This window comes from Protopterus annectens, chromosome 13.part0 (genome assembly GCF_019279795.1).
Source record: "Protopterus annectens isolate FY-2018-M chromosome 13.part0, PAN1.0, whole genome shotgun sequence".
NCBI classification, from domain to species: domain Eukaryota; kingdom Metazoa; phylum Chordata; order Ceratodontiformes; family Protopteridae; genus Protopterus; species Protopterus annectens.
In genome coordinates this window covers 172,672,570-172,692,569 of record NC_056747.1, presented here as the reverse complement: position 1 = coordinate 172,692,569, position 20,000 = coordinate 172,672,570, and the positions used below count along the sequence as shown (strand labels likewise).

The window sequence follows — 20,000 nt, the reverse complement described above, 5'->3', positions numbered from 1 at the left end:
GAAATGAAAGGAAAGACAGAAAAGGAGCAGAGGGGGTGCATTTTCTAGTTTGAAAAGATTGACTTCACCCTAGTTGTAAAGAAACTGTTGTTCATGGAAAGTGTGGTAGACATTTTGAGCAGGCTACCCTTAGAGTTGCTTGACAGTAGGACCATTGATGCTTTCAGAAAGATATGGGACTTGATAGAGAGGGGACTGGGTGGTTGCAGTGCTGTGCTACCTGAGTAAAAAAAGCAGTGTAACTGGATACATTACTTTCTCCCATTAAGGATATGCAACATACTGTAACTGCGTTTACTGTACCCTTCCCGTGTCATAGTGATATGCCAAATCTACATCGTTATTTCACAGACTTGTATGGTTTTATGCCGTGTGTTGCTAAAGTAGCATGTGACCAGCAATCACCCTTTTCTGTTCTAATGGCGTGATTTTGCAGTGAGACTATTTCTCTTTTGTGCATGATTTTTCTGTTGTGAATTACCTCTGTCCTGGGTTCTCTGCCCCATCAACTTACAGGCATTCTAAATAACTTTCCCTGTAGCATTGATTCCGTAATTTTCTGAACAGATCAGTCAGTGGTTATGATCCACTGTTCTTTTCTGTCTTTTGTGACAGGGAATTATAGTTGCCATTTTCCAGTCTTTAGGAGTCTTAACTGTTTTCCCGCTTTTTAGCATGGAGGTTAGTTAGCATGGCTGGCACTCTCTCTCAGACACAGATGCACACAGACACACATGCGCCCACACACACACACACACACACACACAGACTACATACTACTAGAGAGTTGCAAACTTTTCTGGACTGTTCAATAACACCTTTAGCTACTGCTCTGTGTTACACTGGACATCATTTCTACGTCTTCCACTCCACCTTCCCATGTGCTGCTCAGGTGCATACATTTTAAATGTAAGTTTATGAACGTAAATCTTTAAATCACTGCATGTACATTATTTTTTACTTGGCAAAAGGCCTTCCAAAATTCTTTATTCTGATTGGTCAAAAATCAGTGGGCTATAACATCTTCATAAAGCCCAACAAATAAGTGGCAACGCAGACTTTTTTTGAAGTCAGTTTAGTTATGCTGCTGTAAAGCTGCTTAACACTTGAGAAACTTGTCCGTAAATTACTAGATGGACCTATCTGTTTTTACAATTTTTAGAATAGCTGTTAAATCCTGCAGTTTGACATCCACTGTAGTAGTTGTCAAATGTCATGGTTTCACAGCTAACTTTTATTTTATTTATTTATTTGTGTGGCAGTTTGAGTAAAATGCCAAGCATTATTGCTTGAGAGTATTTGTGCTACTTCTCAATTGCTGTAAAGTACAGTGTCAGAGTTTACTGAGGCCCCCCAGTAACACTTCTCCATTTGGAGAATTACAGTTCAAGTATTTCACATCTGGTTCTATCTGTTAAAATGCACAGTAGAATATGACATTTCCAGTCTGACGCGTGGTGTTTTATGAAATTTAAAATTCACACACAGATTCACAGATTCATGGTGTCATTCACACACTTTGTTCTTTAGTCAGATGCACTTCTTCATTTATTTTAGTAACTGTTCTAAAAGTGCACTATGTGAACTTTCTCAAAATAATTTATTTGTTTATGCTGACTGGGAAAGGTAGACTGTGTGTAAAAAATCCAATTACAGCAGAAGGCCAGGCGAGAAAAGCTCCAAAGAGATTGCATACAGACCGCGGCAGGGCTAGCCACCTGGTGGTATAAACCTTGACTCTAGATGATTGTCAGTGTTGAAGTTCCCCCCGATGACATGTGCAAAATTGGGGAAAAGGGGTTCTGGATGGATGAAGAGGCATAGCAGTAGAAATGTACACCAAGTTCTACATATGAAAAGTCATAAGAAATTCATCGTTAGTAATGATAGATTAAAAACAGTGATTTGCAGCAACTTTATAATGACAGAAGTATTTTTTTTATAGTGTTGGGCATATCCTTGAACAGTTGCGTATAATGTAGGTTTTAAAAGTCCATTTATTGCAGTTAGAGAAAAGATGGAAAAGTGGAAAAGGTGCGGTTATGGTCAATATGACAGGGACTACTAAAACGCACACAAAAACAAAACATTTTTAAAATTATAAAAACATGCAGTTGTGTCTTTCGACTTTTCCCAGTTGGGGGTCGCCACAGCGGAACTCCAGTCCGCTGATGATTGGCAGATAGATTTTTACGTGCTGAGTTGCCAGCCCTGACGCCCAACCTTCAACGAAGGTACGCCCATTCACGCATGTCTCCACGCAGAAGACACTCTAACTGAGAATCGAACCGGACAGCGTCTTATTGTGAGGCAACAATGCTATCGCAGCACCACCAAACATGCAGTAAACGGCAAAAATAAAACTGTCATTTGCCAAGTGCATCAGTGCCGTCTGGAAAGGACTATAGGCATTTTAGGGAAATAATGAAACTTCCAGGAGTTGAAATGACCTCTAGCCTCGGTACTACAGTATTTCCCTGTAACGCCCACCTTGTAGGATATTTTCTCTTGCTTGCATTGTTAGTATGCAGTTGTGCAATAGTCTTCACCATCCTTTAGAGTACAAACTGAAACTGAATTCTGCTTGGAATGAAAACTGAGGCTACTCTTTTTTTTTTTTTTTTTTTTTTTTTTTGTATTGCTGAATGTTTTTTTAATTTTGTCTCCCAGTTCTGCCACGTGGTAATGATGTGCAAAGTGCCTGAGTAAAAAGGAAAGAATATTTTGGCATTATACAGAATTCCTGGCATGCTGATGTGGGAAAAAAACATTGTGCATTTGTTTTCACAGATCCTCAATATTTGTTGACTCATAAATGTGCAGATCAGCACATTGCTTTGATAAGTCATGCCCAGGAGACTCGCGAGGTCATGTTTGCAATAACAGTTGTACTGTGAGCTCAAAGTGGTTACTGACTTGGAGTATATTCAGTTGTTGGGAGTCGCTGATGTTACTTTGAAAAGGGCACTTTATGCAACATTCTGTGCGCTCCTCCAGCCAGATAAGGATGGTATCATCACATTGAAAGTCTAATCCTAAATGCTTCTGTCTTCAGTGAATAACCCTTCTTCAGAATGTTTTGCAGTTTGTCACTGAACTGCCACCAGAGTCTGGGTTACTCATTCCACGGTTATATCACTGCATCTTTGTTTGACTTGTATCTCTTTAAAATTAGATTTGGCATTTAACTTACGACAGAGTGGCAAGGCTTTGAAACATGTCAAACCAGTCAGTTTTTAAAAGGGATAATGCAGTTGTAGCAGACTGTGGAATGCGAGTAATCTGCAAGTTTTCCAAGCAGTGTATACATGTCTTATCAACTTTTTTTGTATTGTGTGTAGTTGAGTAGTTATCTCATTTTAATCGCTGCCATATTGTATTTTGAAAATGACTGGATGTTCTTCATGTTTCACTGTTGCAGTCATTACAGTTGGGTAATCCTGCTGGCAGGTTACCCTCAGTCGGCCTGAATTCCAAAGTCTTGGGTCCTGCGTCGGCTTTCGTCAGGTCGTCAGGGGTATAAAAGAAGCAGCCAACGCCATTTTCTTTAGTCTTTCTTGCCGTGCGGTGCCCGAAGCAGAAGCAGTTTGCAAGTGCCGGTCGGCCGACTCCTGAGATTTTTGAGTTCGAATTTCAGATCTGAAGTCTTCTATAAAGCTAAGTACCCCATTGAGGAAACTTTTTTTCTTGCTCCAAAACCGATGTCAGAAAAAGTTAATAATTGTATTTCTTGTGGGGAAGCAAATACTTCATAAGGACTTTCATTCTTACTGTATTCCTTGCCTAGGCCTTTATCATAATTTTCTGTGTTGTCGGTTTTGTGCTAGGTTTAACCAACGCACTATTAAGTGTCAGTATGATTTTGCTTTAAACTACTTTGGATACAGATTTAATTATCCAGAAATGTCGTCGGAAAGCCATCCAACTACTGGAGTTCACAAAAAACACAAAGAAAAAGAAAGACAGCCGAGGCCCAAAACCGATGAAGCTTCTCCTAAGCCAGTTGCTGGTTCACTGGCTCTCAGTGAGGCGCTTTCGCAGCACTTGACGAACGCTACTTTAGAGTCGCAGGCTGCTACCAACTCCCACGTGGAGTCTGCCACGCCGCTGGAAACTCAAAAGTATTGGAGCCTCTGGCGCTAATCCTTCAGATGGGTCTGGAGCCGCTGAGCAGGCACTGGCTTCTGAGGGTGTATTCAGACCCAAACACCTATACATTTAACCGACTTCAAAGGCTAAGACTAAAGCACCTTCAAAGGCAAAGAAGCAACCTCAAGAGCCACGTGGACAGGCCTCCATGCCCAAAAAACAGATGCTCAAAATGGCCGAAGACTTGATTACCTTGATCAGGGGTTCCCATCCCCCTCCTGATAAGAGGCCTAGGCAAGAGACTGACTATGAATCTTCAAATCAGGTTTCCATTTTTTCTGATTCCTCTTCTGATCATAAATATTCTTTCCCCCCATGAGAATTTTGATGCTGAAGAATCCATACCTTCACCTTCTTCTCCTGAGGATTATTCTTTTGGGGAAACCTTACATACCATGAGGGAGCATTTCCACTGGGAGAGCCAAGATTTTTCAGAGTCTAAAAAGAGGCTCCGGGATTTCCTGTTATTACTTCAGCACAAGCCACTAGCCATCCCTCCTGTGTTAGACATAGTCTATGTGTTTTTGGAGTCCAGTCTTACCCCTGACTCCTTACCTCCAGCCCTTGTTAAGCCTGACAGATATTACAGGGTTCCTGACTCACATAAATTCATTTTTAAAAACCCTGCTGCAGACCCAGAAACTATTTCTCAGGGTCCCAAGGGTGTTAAGCGTATGCTGCAAAAAACCCTACCCCTTCTGATAGGGATTCTAGGGCACTGGATAGATAGGGAAAAAAGGTTTACACATCTGCTACCTTGGCTATAAGGGCCTTAAACTATCAGTTTCATATGCTCAAGTATCAGCAGCATGTCATGGCATTGCTTAAACAGAAAATGTTGTTAAATTCTGAATGTGCAGAAAACAAGGAAATGCAGGATATATTGCATGCAGCTGAACAAGTTGGAAAGCATACTTTGCAATGTGGTTTTGATTCTTTAGAGGCCTCCTGCAGGGCCGCAGTTACTGGTTCTGTAATTAGAAGGCATGCTTGATTAAAGGAACAAAATCTGCCTGATCATGTTAAAGTTAAATTATTAGATGCACCTTTACAGCATGATTCTTTGTTTGGAGGACAAGGCTAAATATATGCAAACGGTCAAAGATTTCTTACAAGTACAGCCACCTAGGTTTAGTAGACACTGGCCAACAAAGAATTGGTCCTTTCCAGTGTTAGACAGACCTCAAAGGAGTAGACCTAGACACCCTAGAGGCAGATCCCAGGCTCAAGGTTCATACAGGTCAAAGCAGTGGGGTGCTTCTGCCTCCAAAAGTGGAGAAGACAAATCACAACCTTACAGGAAACAGTCCCAATGACTTCCCCCTGCCTGCACCAAGCGCTTATTTCCTGGCAGCACCCCTGGGGGGAAAATTAGCACTTTTTCTCAAAATTGGCACATTATAACCCAGGACAAGTGGGTTCTAAATATCGTGTCACAAGGCTACAAGTTCTATTTCCATACCCTGCCAAAGACAAACGGCTGGCCAGATCTGCTAAAAAATCAATTGGCAGAGGCACAACAACAAGTCTCATCCCTCATGGACATGAGGGCCATTCAACAAGTGCCAGAGCAAGAGTGGGGACAAGGATTTTACTCGACTGTTCTTGGTACCCAGAAAGGACAAGGCCTGGAGGCCAATACTGGACCTATCGATTCTGAATACATTCCTGGATATACCAAAATTCAAAATGTTGACTTTGCAGCAGCTTCTGCCCATGCTGGGCAAAAACGCTTTGCTTGTAACTTTAGACCTAAAAGAGGCATACCTGCATGTCCCAATCAGACAAATATGCAGAAGATACCTCAGATTCAAGGCTGGCTCAATGCATTACCAATTCTCTGCACTGCCCTTTGGCTTATCTACTGCGCCCAGGGTCTTTACAAAGTGCCTGGCACCAGTAATTGCATTCTGCAAAGTGGAATACAAATATATCCTTATTTGGACGGCTGTCTAATTCAAGCAGAGAGCATGGACATTCTTCTACAGCATCTGGCATTTGTGAAAAAACTTCTAACATGCCTAGGATACACAGTCAACGAAAAGAAATCAAAACTAGTACCCTCTCAAGAGATAATATTCCTGGCTGCAAGCTTAAATACAGCTGCCCAGATGGCTTATCTCATGCCAGACAAACAAAGACAACGGACTACCTACTTCAACATGTTAGCAACAAAGGCCCAGTTACCTGCAAGAAAAAATCTGCAGGCTTTGGGTTTCATGACATCCTGCATCCTACTAATTTCATATGCAAGACTGCATATGAGGAGACTTCAATGGTACCTAAAAAGTGTTTGGACTCGACATTGCCACAGCCTGGAAACTATAATTACTCTCATTCCCTGCCTGCAACAGGAGTTTCGATGGTGGGCAAAGGCTGGTCACCAAAACAAGGGACAGCCGTTCGCATTACCCCCAGCCAGCCAGACACTAGCAACGGATGCGTCAGATTATGCCTGGGGGGCCCACATGGCAGGAAGATGCATTCAGGGAACATGGACCTCAAACCAAATGCATCTACACATCAATCAAAAAGAGATGCTAGCTGTTCAAAATGCCCTGACAGCCTTCAAGGACCTACTTCAACTAGGACACCTTCTGATAAAGACAGACAACACCACAGTCATGTGGTATATAAACAAGCAGGGGGGCACACATTCTTACCCCCTTTGCAGACTCACCATGACTTTGTGGGGCACAGCATTGACTTACCAAGTACATCTGCAGGCACAATTCCTGCTAGAAAGGAAAAAATACTCTGGCAGACGAACTAAGCAGAAACCTCATGGATCCCCAAGAGTGGCAGCTGGATCCACAAGTCTTCAGCATGATAACAAGGAAATGGGGATGCCTGGACATAGATCTATTTGCCTCCCCTCACAACTACCAACTACAGAGATTCTGCACAAGGATTTATCACAGACAAGCATAGAAAGTGGACGCCCTAGCCTTCAGCTGGAAAAACCTAAAAGTATATGCCTTCCCTCCTCTGCCTCTCCTCCCCAAGGTACTCCTAAAGGTCAGACAGGAGAAGCCAAAGATGATACTGATTGCACCATACTGGCCCCGCCAGCACTGGTACCCAATAATTAAGGAGCTTGTCTCAATGCCCAGCTTGGACCCTACCTCAAGTACCGCATCAACTGTCCCAGCAAAACAATCAGATCCTGCGCAACCAGCTCATGACTTTAAACCTGGCAGCATGGCGGATAATACAAAACACACCTCTCAGCAAAGCTGTGATGGATGTCATTTTGAAAGCCAGAAGGCCTAGTACTAGAAAATCTTATGCTGGCAAATGGAAGAGATTCTGTACTTGGAACCAAGCACAAGGAACAGATACAGCTGTGCCAAATATTCCTCAGATTTTACAATACTTAACTGAGATGCTGGACAAAGGCCTATCTTTCTCCTCTCTTAAAATTCATGCCTCTGCCATTTTGGCACATTACAATGCAGAGCCACCAATTTTTTCTCATCCCTTTTTAAAACAGTACCTCAGAGGAGCCAAAAATTTAAGGCCTCCAAGGAGATCACTAATGCCTGCATGAGACCTCAACTATGTCTTGGAAAAACTCACCCTGCCTCCTTTTGAGCCAAGCTGCTTCTGCTGATTTAAAGTTTTTATCTTGGGAAACAGCTCTGCTCCTAGCAATAACTTCTGCAAGATGAGTTTCAGAGCTGCAGGCATTCATGGCTGTGGAACCTTATATCATTTTTTATCTGGACAGGGTCTCCCTGAGGACAAACCCAACATTTACGCCTAAAGTGGTGTCCAGTGTGGCTCTTAACCAAACAATTCATCTGCCAACTTTTTATCCAGATCCACAGAACAAGGGGAAGTAATTCTGCATTCTTTGGACTTACACAGACAGCTTAGATTCTACTTGGACAGAACCAAAATTTTCAGAAAAACAGAGCAATTACTAGTGGCATATGCTGCAGGATCACAAGGAAAGGCCATCTCAAAGCAGACTGTTTCAAAAATGGATAGGCCACTGCATTCGTTTCTGCTACTAATACCATGGCAAGCCAGTGCCTAAGGGCATTGGGCCACATTCCACCAGAGCTGCAGCCACTTCAGCAGCCTTTCTCAGAGGAGTACCAACCAAGGACGTTTTAGAGGCAGCTACTTGGAATTCAGTGCACACCTTTACAAAGCACTATCATCTGCCACTCTACTCTAAATCCAGGGCAGGCTTTGCCACTGCAGTTCTGCAGGGTCTCATAGCCGCTCCTAATGCTGTTTAGTTCCAGCCTCCCAACCATAGCTTTGGGAATCTACCCAAATGTAATGACTGCAACAGTGAAACACGAAGAACATAGTACAGTTGTGTACACTTACCATAAATGTAGATGTTCGAGTGTATTCACTGTTGCAGTCCAGGTTACCCACCCGCCATCCCCCCCTTTTTCTTCTGATGGAACCTATCTTTCCTTATCTGATTTATACAACCTATGTGGTATATTTGCTGGTGGATTAAGGAGAAGTTTATATTGCTGCATGTTATTTTATATATAGATATAAATTTTGACTGCCCTTTTTGGGGGCACCTGATGTCTGGGGCAAGAAAAACTAAAGAAAATGGTGTCTGCTGCTTCTTTTATACCCCTTACGACCTGATGTCAGGGAAGGGGTGACAGTAGCCGACGCAGGACCTAAGACTTGGGAATTCAGGCCGACTGAGGGCAACCTGCTGGCAGGATTACCCAAATGTAATGACTGCAAAAGTGAATACACTCGAACATCTACATTTATGGTAAGTGTACACAACTGTACTTTTTGGAAGACATTTGCATTTGGACATCAAGCAAAAATTTGTATTTTGTTTTTCGATTCTTGCATGTAAATGATCACACAGTACTGGTTTCTGAGACAGAGCAGAAGTGCAACTTGATGTCCTTGTTTCAGATGGTAACCACTGGCACACATTTTGAATTTGAACGTTGATGCTGAGGTGGTTGACTTACAACAAGATTTAAAAGTTCTTTTTCAGTTTTACGACACTTTACAGTTTGATACAGTTGGTGACCAACTCTGTAGAGTGTGGTTCAGTTTCTTAGTCTCCATTATTGCATCAAAAGTCACAGCTTAAATACCTCATTGCTTTGGGGTCTACCTGTAAACATCTTGGCTACACTGTGATTGTGTAATGTTTTTTATTTTAATTGTTGGCAAATTCAGCTGGACTGTATTCCTGAAAAATGGTTATAGTTGGCTGATGTGATTGACATATATATATATATATATATATATATATATATATATATATATATAAAGGACTTATAAGTTGAAAATTGCAAGTTCTTCTGGGGTACATAGCATATAAAAGTGCCATTGTGATTGTGTTACTAAAGGATAAAAATGTATTTGCTTTTGTTAGTCCTGTGTTCTAGCAACAGGCAGCGTTTCCTTTTTTTTCTAAGTTGATATTGCAGACACTCATCTAAATTGTAAATGTTACTGATGTTTGGTTGTAGCAAAATATTTTGATTTTGTAAGTAATAAAATTGCGTTACCTGCATATTATAAAAAGGTCAATATGTAAGATGCATGCCCAAGAGTTATGAGATTCTGTTTTTGTTATCAGAGATGCTTTTTTCTGCTCTGCTGCACATTTTTCAGCTTAGTACTCCAGTGCCAGTGCAAGTCCGCCTTCTGCATTGATAAAAGCTTGTTTTCACCAGTCTTACTGTGGGCATCTTTATATCTGTAAGAGATGTAATTCGGACAAGAAATGCGCAGGGTCTTATTTCCTCAGTATTTAAAGACTACATTGCTGTGTCTGATAACTCTAAAGTACTTAAGTATGTCTACTGATATGACTGTACCAAACTGAACATATTTTTTTCTCCACTTTTTTGAAAGGAAAAGTGCCTTTGTATGACAGTGGCTTAGGATTGTGTCCATTTTTTTTAATTTTGTTTTAGATTACTGTAGGTGGCCTGACGGTGCGTATTTGCTTAAACAGTTTTTCTCTTTGTTGTCTCAACAGTCTGTCCAAATATATGCAAAGGCCGAAGTTGTACGCCAGACCTCAAATGTTGCCACACAGAGTGTCTTGGAAGCTGCTATGAACCTGAGAATCCTCAGAAGTGTGTAGCCTGTCGTCACTTCTTGGATAGTGATGGTGTCACATGTGTGGAAACCTGTCCAAAGGGACTTCTCAAGTTTGCAGGATGGCGCTGTGTGACATTTGATTTTTGTCAGGATCTCCATAACAAGTGTAAAAATCAAGAGGGTAGCTGCCACCAATATGTCATTCATAACAACGAATGTGTTCCTGAGTGTCCTTCTGGTTACACTACTAACTCCAGCAAGTAAGTGAGAATCCTTACTGTTAACTAGTACTGACTGCCCTTGTCATTCAAACTTTGTGACTTGCATAAGTGTACACATGATCTCTCAGAACTCAGGTTTCACACCTGCCGATCATTACTGTTAAAGGCTCAGTTGATTGGGTATGTCCCAAAACTGATAGCATCAGTTGTAAATACACACACATGTAGACGTGTGCGCAAGAACACCTAGCATCACAATGTCACCTTTAGACATGTATGTGGGAACTGTCTGTCACCAGTAGATGTTGTTATTTTATATATGCTTGCCATGCGCCTGAGATTTGTAGTCGTGGAAAATTTGACACCTGTTGTGCATTTATAAGTTTATCTAGCAAGAACCCATTTTGTGGAAGGTCCAGGCAGAAATGCTGCATGAAGTTATAAAAAATAAAGTGCAGTAGCTGTGAAGACAACTCTCCTGTACATAGAGGGTATTATTAAAAATGCAAATAGCAAAAACAAAAAAACACAACCTGAGACTGTTTAAAAACATCAGTTCTCAGTAAGCTTTTTAATAAAGGTAGTAGCCACTTGAAATGACCAGAACAGACAAAATGCTTATAGCAACTAATAAGCAAAACAGATGGCAGTAGCAGTTCTAATATGAGGATAGTAAGGATGGCATAAGTTAATGTCTCTAATCGAAGACGCTGGTCACAGTGGAATCTGTCAGTGGGGCTATATTTAAATTAAGAAGCAGCTATAGGGGATAACATGTCAAAAGAGTATGTTGCAGATTATAGCAGTGATTTTTTTTCCTTTGGGAAATTGTGTCAAGACTGACACTCAGTGTTTTTTTTTTTTTTTTTTTTTTTTTTTTTTAATTTGCTTTCATTTTTGGGATTTAAACTGCGGTGGTGGTGCTGCGGTAGCATTGTCGCCTCATAGCAAGATGTTGTCCCATTCGATTCTCAGCTAGAGCGTCTTCTGTGTGGAGGCATACATGAATGGGGCATGCCTTCGTTGAAGGTTGCGTGTCAGGGCTGGTAACCCGGTACGTAAAATTCCACTGCTAATCATTAGCGGACCAAGTTCCGCTGTGGTGACCCCTAACCGGGAAAAGCTGAAAGACACAAACAAAGCTTTCATTTTTGGGATTTACCAAGGGAGGGGCTTCAGATTTGTGGTTGAAAGGCAGTTTTATGTGGAGTAGCTTGTGTTCATGTGCCCTCTGCTGGTTAAATGTTGAATAACACTGTTGAACTCATTCCTGCCATCTGTCCATAGGTGTAAGACCCTGTGGGGGAGAGGGGATGCTTATTCATTACACGTTAGGTAAGCTGCTATAGGAGATAATGGCAAGTATGTGCCCAAGGCGTAGAGTTAATTCTTTTAGGGTGTCAAATGCATTCCAAAGCCTAGATCTGAAGATTACTTAAGAAGCTTTTTTGAAAACTGCTTAACAGATTGTTCTGTCACTTGAAGTAATGTAGCAAAAAAAAAAAAATTGTGGTGGTGATGTTAATCTTCATTCATTCCTTACTGATGGGTGTTGGTTCTGTCCTCGGATCTGAGTCAGATTTATACCAAGCTCAAGCCAGCCAAAAACACTCGAGCTAAGCTTTACCTATAGTGCCCTTCTCCCAGTTACCTCAGATCTTGTTTGCCACGTTGCCGAAAAGCCATGTCAAGCCAGCTCTCGACTAAGCCTAAGTAAAGAAATTTTTCGAAGTATTTCTGAGAATCTTTTTCACCTTTCTGTTTAGTAGCTAGTTTACCCTTTTTCTTGGAAACCCTTTTTTACTTCTTTTACTGCTATTTTGTTACCCTTTTGAGGTATTTCTTCACATACCATTGTTGGTATCCCCTCTCCCTTACCCTTGTGGTAAATTTCTGTAATACCATTGTTGGTATTCCCTCTCCTTCCTTTCTTTGTCTTTGCCCTTTAAATAACAAAAAAAAAAACTTTCTGTATTGTACATCTGTGTAGCCATGTTAGAAGAAAAGGGGAGTGTCTGGTTTCAAACAATGCGACCAGTGCGGCCGTAAGATGCCGAATTCTGATTCTCACATATCTTGTGTGTATTGTCTGAATGTACCTCATTTAACCGTTCAGCCTCCTTGTGATATTTGTCAAGGGTTCAGTTCTAGAACCCTTAATGAGAGACGTAACAAACTTATTTTGAAAGACTAGTGGTTAAGGTGTTTGCCTTACAAACACAAGGTGCAGGGTTTGAGTCTCGCAAGGGATAATTGGCTAGGCTTAAAATGGCTCGCAAGGGCAGTTAGCTTAGTACTAACTTATGAACCTTCTTAAAACACCCATGTTCTGTACTCCTCTATCTCGCCTTCATTCTTACTGAAGGGATCGGAGCCGATCCTTGACTGCGACTCGGCCTATTTACAAGCTGGAAGTCTTCTAGTTGTCTCGTGGTTAGGTAGGTATCCCATGGTGCACCAGTACAATCTCCAGATCTCGTTTGCTGCGTCGCCGAGTTTGGATGTGCTTCTTTCTTGGCCGTGGCTAAGTTTTACACATTTTGTTCAAAACTTTATTTATTTATTTCATATTTTGACAGCGTTATATAGCATTGTATAGTTATAGTTAGTGTAATCTTTGCAGTTAGAGTTAGAGTGCCGTTTGTGTGCAAATTCTTTAAGTACAGTTGGCCTTATAGTACTTGGTATGCTGTGTGCCAGTTGTCACTTGATTGATGTATTACTGTTTTCATACTTTTGATATTAGTAGTTGTAAGGTGCCTTTTGCGCTTAGTTTAGGCTGTGTGCGCTAAACCTGACAAAATCACTGCCTCATCGGCCCCACTGAGTTCAGAGCCAGTTGAGAATTTTACTACTGTGGTTACAGGGTCGGCGCCAAGTAGTTCGGAGCTGACCACTGAGAGTATTCAATGGAGCCGGTGTACGGACCTTTTACCGGTCTCCCCTATATTAAAGTCACCCATACTGCAGAGATCCCATTCTCCTACTCTGTCCTCCATGTCTTCCAGGAGTTTATCGGAAGAAGATGTGGAGAGCTTAGTGCTGAGACTTATGAAGTAATCTGCCTTACCTAAATTGTTGTTGGCTTCGACCCAGTCTGTTCCGGGGCCACTTGAGTTCGTACCCCCTTCGGTGATTCCTCCTCCGAGCCATGCTGGTTTTTCGGAGCCGGAGTGTTTAGTACTGCTGGTGAAACCCTCTGTTTCAGCTCCCCCTGAGGTTGTTTCAGAGCAGAGTTCCACTCTGACAGTCGGTGCTGTCCACGGTGTCTAGGAGCCGAAGCTCCCCGGTCGGCCCCAACAGAGACGCCTGGAACCAAACCTCTTTGTTTCTGAGCCTTCCTCTCTGCACGTTGGCGAGGGAGAACTCAGACCCTATGTCTATCTCGGAGCCGATGGCATCCTCCGTCTCCTCTGTGCCGAGGAGGTCTTCGGAGCTGGAGGGGTCCGGCATTCGAGAGGAGTGTGCTGTCCCGATCATCAGCTCCTACCAGGGGTACCGACACTCTTTCCCCCCCCCAGGGCACCTACTTCTGTCTCAGTTCCTACTCTCTCTCTCTCTCTCTCTCTGGACAGCAGAGACCTGCAGCCTCAGGAGCCACCAGCTGGTGGCCCCCACTCTTCCAAGACCTCCCCGGAATGTCCTTCCGAGGAGCCCCCACGGAAGAGAACATGCAAGAGGAAGCATGTAGACTCCCAGGAAGAGTCTCTTACCTCGGGCACAGACTTTGAGGAGTCAGAAGGGTCCCCCCAAGTCGTCCTCTGATGATGCCTCCTTCGTAGACATCCTGGAAATCCTTAAGCAGAGGTGCGGCTGGCCCACTGTCATCCCTTCTGATGAGGAGTCAGTGTACCTGAAGGCTTTCGGGTCTCAACCTTCAGCCTCTTGGGTGTCTCCACCCTTCAACGAACTGATGGAGCTAGTTAGTTGGAAGGTGTGAGATACTCCTGATGCCGTGGAGCCAGTCCCCAGCAGACTGAATAAGTTTCTTTCTGCACCCAGGGAAAAGGAATTTTTGTCTAAGGGTGTTCCTGTAAATGCCGTGGCGGTGGCCATTAAGTGGGAGCTAGCGGAAATGTCTTCTGTTCATCCGCCGAATAAGGAGTCTCGAACGATGGACAGATACAGGAAGTGTATCTTCTCGTCAGCAACATTTACTCTTAGATCGCTGAACTACCTTACACACTTCACAAGGCTTCAGAGAGATCTCCTTAAGGAGTTTGAGATTCTCTACAAGGTACATGTACTGAAGGAGACCCTGACAAGGTGTCTACCCAGTTGTCCACCTTGAACTCTATTATCAACTCGTCCATGAGGCTTATCTCATATGCAGCCGATGGAGTGAGTAGAGCAGCGGGTTCAGGAATTTCCGTAAGATGTCATTCCTGGATGCATTTGTGTAATTTTGCAGAACCGTTCAAGTCTACCTTTAACAATGCCCTCTTCAATGGTTCTTCATTGTTTGGACCCAAGGTAAAGGACACACTCACTCAACCGGTGCGAGCAAGAAGGGAAAAAACACTCTGCCATGGGAGTACATTTTACTGTCCCCTCTAGGCCATACCCTAAGGGTCAGAGAGGTGGTAAAATGTGGTTCAAGAAGTCCCATAGGTTTTTCCAAGATGCACAGGGTGACTCCTCCTTCAGAGGCAGAGGAGGAGGAGGAAATGGTAGACGTCGCCCTAGAGGCAGGGGTGGACTGCAAAACCTGGAAGGCCGCAATTTGTTTCGGGGCCGGCCTTACCAGCGCTCCTGATATGGGGCCCGACTGTGCTTCTCTGCAGCCAGTTGGGGGTCGCATTTCTTTGTATCCAGAAGCCTGGATAATTATCACTCAAGACAAATGGGTACTAAGAATTATTACCAGAGGTTATGTCATACCCTTTTATCTGTCACCCTGTGTACCCAAGTGGATCCCGGATGTTACAACCAATCACAGGGATCAGGCTACTGTGGATGTCAACAAGTTGCTGGCAAAAAGAGTCATCCAAACAGTCCCAGCAGACCAGATAGGATCCGGAATTTACTCCAGATTCTTTTTAGTGCCAAAACGTACAGGGGACTGGAGGCCCATCTTAGACCTCAGCAGATTGAACGAATCAGTAAAGAAGAGCAAGTTCCGGATGGTGACACTGCAGTTTCTTCTCACGTTACTAGGGAAAGACACTTGGATGTGCTCAATAGACCTCCAAGATGCTTACTACCACATAAAAATGGACAGGATGTCGAGTAGTCATCTAAGCTTCCGGCTGGGAGCCAGTCATTACCAGTTTCGTGCTCTGCTGTTTGTTCTCACTGCAGCCCACAGGGTGTTCACCAAGTATATGGCAGTAGTGACAGCTCACCTGAGACGTCGAGGATTCCAGGTTTTTCCGTATCTGGACGACTGGCTCTTGACCACCCCCACCAGGCATCTTACTTCTTCAGACCACCAGGGAAGCTACCATTTAACTTTGTGCCCAGTTGGAGATTTGTATCAATTGCGAAAAAATTGCCTTATCACCCTCTCAGTTTGTGAATTTTATAGGCGCAGAGGTAGACACAGTAGACATGTTGGCTCGCCTGCCAGTAGAAAGGGCAAAAAATCTGGTTCTTCAAATCCAACTGCTCCCCCTACGAAAAGTTAAGGCCAAGACTATTCTGAAGCTTCTAGGGACCATGGCTTCCACCATACTACTAGTGCCACTATCCAGACTACACATGAGGGTTCTTCAGTGGCTGCTGTCGTCCCAGTGGTCCTTTCAACACCTACCATTATCTCATTGCATACTGCTGACAGACTCTTGCAAGAAGGGCTTCATTTGGTGGACTCAACCCAACCAGTTAACCATGGGCACTTTGTCCCTCGCCAACCTGTTGCCACTGTGACCACAGATGCCTCACAGGGTCGGGGGGCATTATCTAGGCAGGACTGTCCAAGGCACATGGCAAGATCACGAGGCTCACCTGCATATCAGCGTTCTAGAGATGAAGGCAGTGCTGCTGGCGTTGCAAGCACTTCACGACCTACTGCCTCTTGGGACGATTGCGATACAATCGACCTACTGCCTCTTGGGACGATTGCGATACAATCGACCTACTGCCTCTTGGGACGATTGCGATACAATCAGACAACATGTCGGTAGTATGGTGCATCAACAAACAAGGCGGAACCAGATCATACCCACTTTGTCGAGAGGCCATTCAGGTTTGGAAATGGGCAATATCTTCCCAGCGTTTTCTGGTGGCAACGCACATTCCAGCGACAACCAACGTGATAGCTGACATGCTCAGCCAGGCAATCTTGTTGCCTCACGAGTGGTCTCTGAAACAGGAAATAGCGGAGCAGATTTTCCGCAGATGGGGACAGCCTTGCTGCGATCTCTTTGCCAGCCTGATCTATGCCAAATGCAGCAGCTATTTCTTCCTCATCCCTCCTCCAGGGGAGTCACTGAGAGACGCACTTGTTCACAATTGGGCCCTGGGTCGTCTTTATGCTTTTCCTCCCTTTCCTCTCATACCCAAGGTTATTCAGAAAGCGAAACAGCTGGGAAGCAAACTGATCCTCATTGTTCCTTACTGGCCTCGTCAGGTTTGGTTCTCCTTACTGGCCTCGTCAGGTTTGGTTCCCCTTTCTCTGGCCTCTTCTAGACTACTCTTGGATTATGGACCCAGTGCCAGATCTCTTGACGCACATGTCTGGTTCACTTCATCCCACGTTACCACCCTCAATTTGATAGCTTGGCTGCTCCAGTTCCATTCCTAGTCAGGCTTCACAACTTCTCACCCTCCGTGACTCATATCTTAACATTCTCTCATAAACCCTCCACTAGGGGACTATATTCCAGTAAGTGGAAGAGATTTTGTATCTGGGCTGAGAAAAGGAATGTTGACCATGATACCGCTTCCATTTTGGTAGATTTGGAATTCCTATCTGAGCTTTTCCACCAGGGATCTGCGGCTGCCACTATCAGGGTTCAATTGGCAGCGATTTCTAGTTTTCATCAAGGCATACAAGATTCTTATCTGATATCACATAGGCTGTGCAAAACCTTCCTCAAAGGTGCCACTTAAGACCCCTTTTCAAGAACCTGTTGCTTCAGGGGATTTGAATTTTGTGCTATCCAAGTTGACTTCTCCTCCCTTTGAGCCTTCTCATTCAACGCCTTTGAAATTTCTGTCTTGGATGATTTTGTTTCTGGGGCTATCACTTCTGCCAGAAGGGTGTCAGAGTTACAAGCATCATCTGTAAAACCCCCTTATCTGATTTTTCACAGACAGAGTATCTCTTCGTACTAATCCATCTTTTGTCCCCAAGGTCTGTTCCAATAGCACTTTGAACCAATCCATAGAACTTCCGGTGTTCTTCCCAAATCATTCCAACGCAGCAGAATACAGGTTAAATCAGTTGGATGCTCAAAGACAATTATGTTTTTATTTGCACCGGACCAAAGAATTCAGGAAGTCGGATCAATTATTTCCTTCTCCGAATCCAGGTCAGGTTTACCAGTTTCCAAAGTGACCCTCTCAAACTGGATATCTATCTGTATAGCTTAAATTTACACCTTTGAGGGTAGGCCTTTACCTTTCAAAATCAAGGCTCATTCTACGAGGTCTCGGTCTACTTCTGCAGCCTTTCAAGCCAGGGTCCCACTTGATAATATCTGTGCAGCAGCAACTTGGGCTACCCCTCGCATTTATTACTCATTACAAATTGGATTTAACTGTAGGGGTAGGGCATTCTTTGGTTCCACAGTACTCAGGAGTATTTTCCCCTTGAGCCACCCAAGAATAAAGTGCTAGGGATGCTGTCCCATCAGTAAGAATGAAGGCGAGATAGGACTACAAAACATACAGAAGTTATGTACTTACCATAACGTTCCATGTTTGTAGTCCATCTCGCCCTTCATTCTTATGAACCCACCCTCCTACCCCATCCTGGAAGTACCTGGAGACAGAACAATATTGTTCACTGGAGACCTTTTTATTATTTGCTTCTTTCTGTGTGCTTGTTATTTTTTCTCCTAGTTAGCAGCAAACAGGATCTGGGGATTGTACTTGTGCACCATGTGATACCTACCTAGCCACAAGCCAACTAGAAGACTTACGGCTTATAAATAGGCTGAGTCAGAGCTGAGGATCATCTCCGATCCCATCAGTAAGAATGAAGGGCGAGATGGACTACAAACAAGGAACGTTATGGTGATTACATAACATCTTTTCAGAAGCTATCTCTGTGCCGGAGGATTCAGCCCTACAAGCAAATCCCATAAAAAGAGTTCACACACACTGTTCCATCTTCACCCAGTGAAAAATCAGAGGAACCCAAGTCTAAACACTTAAAAGTGACTACTGCACCAAAAATTACCCCATGACACCTACGGAGCCATCTACTAAAGTTTTGCCATCGGCTCAGATTACCATTTGGGCACCTTCACTACAGCACCGGCAATGCAACCCCAAAATTGGTCTCCCTTGGTGCTGTCCAGTGATTTAACTTCGGCACCGACCACAACACAGTCTACAACCTTGTCTAGCTTAGAAAAACTGACTCCTCTTACTCAAGCCTCCACAGAGACTTAGGTGCCATTGGAGGCTCGGACCCAATATTCTCTAAAGGTAGATCCTTTTCTGGGGCAACAGTTCAGCCCCTTACTAGAGCGGCATGACTCCCTCTTGGGAATATCCACTAGATCAACCAGGAGCCTTTCGGAACTTGATGTGGTACAACTTGTTGATCAGCTGTTAACGGCTAGAGGGATTACTACACCATCCACAACCCCATCCCTTTAGGAGTTGGGGGTACTTCTCCAAGGACTCCAGCTTACTTTCCTACTTTGACCTCATAGCAGGCATCGAAGACCCTGGAACTGACTACTCTTCCAGTACTGATGACTACGGTTCCACTGGTGGACCTCACCGTGGTTTTGGAGTCTCTTTGGCCTTCGGTTCAGTCAGAACCGAGGCTTTCTCAAGATTGTGGTTGGACTGCGACTTCTCTGGTTCTGGGAGTGGCTCAAGTTTTTTCTATAGTGCCGTCCTCTGTTCCAGGGGCTCTCATGGTACAGGCTACTCTTGAGACTCCATCCCTGGGGACTGGTTTGCTGGAGCGAGGTGTGACCCTGGTTTGGAGATTGTCATTCTCTGTTCTGGGCTCCCATCCCTCTTCAGGTGGGCCTGCGTTCCAGGTGATGGAGAGGGCACTAGTGGCAAACTGTTGACATTGGATTACCTATTGACTCTTCCCTCTCAGCTGCAACTGACACAAGCCACTGTTATGGAACATCAGGCACAAGAGCCTCAGGAGACCTTATTGCAGGTTGCCCCTTCTTCTGAGTCCTATACAGAACCCCCCCTGAAGAAGGACCTAGGAAGAAACCGTGCAAGAGGAAACACGTTGACTCCACCGAAGAGTCTCTCATTGAAGATACAGACTGCGATTAACAGGAAGGGTCTCTATGGTCCACCCTGAAGATGTCTCCTTTGGAGACATCCTTGAAATCTTAAAACAGAGAGGTGATTGGAAGCCCTCCAACCCTTCCTTAAAAGGAATAAGTCTTTTTGCAGGCTTCCTTGACCCTCTACCTCTTG

General features: G+C 43.9%; 1 protein-coding gene across 1 annotated transcript in view; it reads left to right on the top strand.

Moving 5' to 3' along the window:
• INSR (insulin receptor) overlaps positions 1-20,000 on the top strand; it is a 1,335,646-nt gene that overhangs the window by 512,759 nt on the left and 802,887 nt on the right. Inside the window, exon 3 of the mRNA XM_044090750.1 lies at positions 10,145-10,469. Coding sequence (XP_043946685.1) covers positions 10,145-10,469 — 325 coding nt within the window. The remainder of the gene's footprint in view (positions 1-10,144; positions 10,470-20,000) is intronic.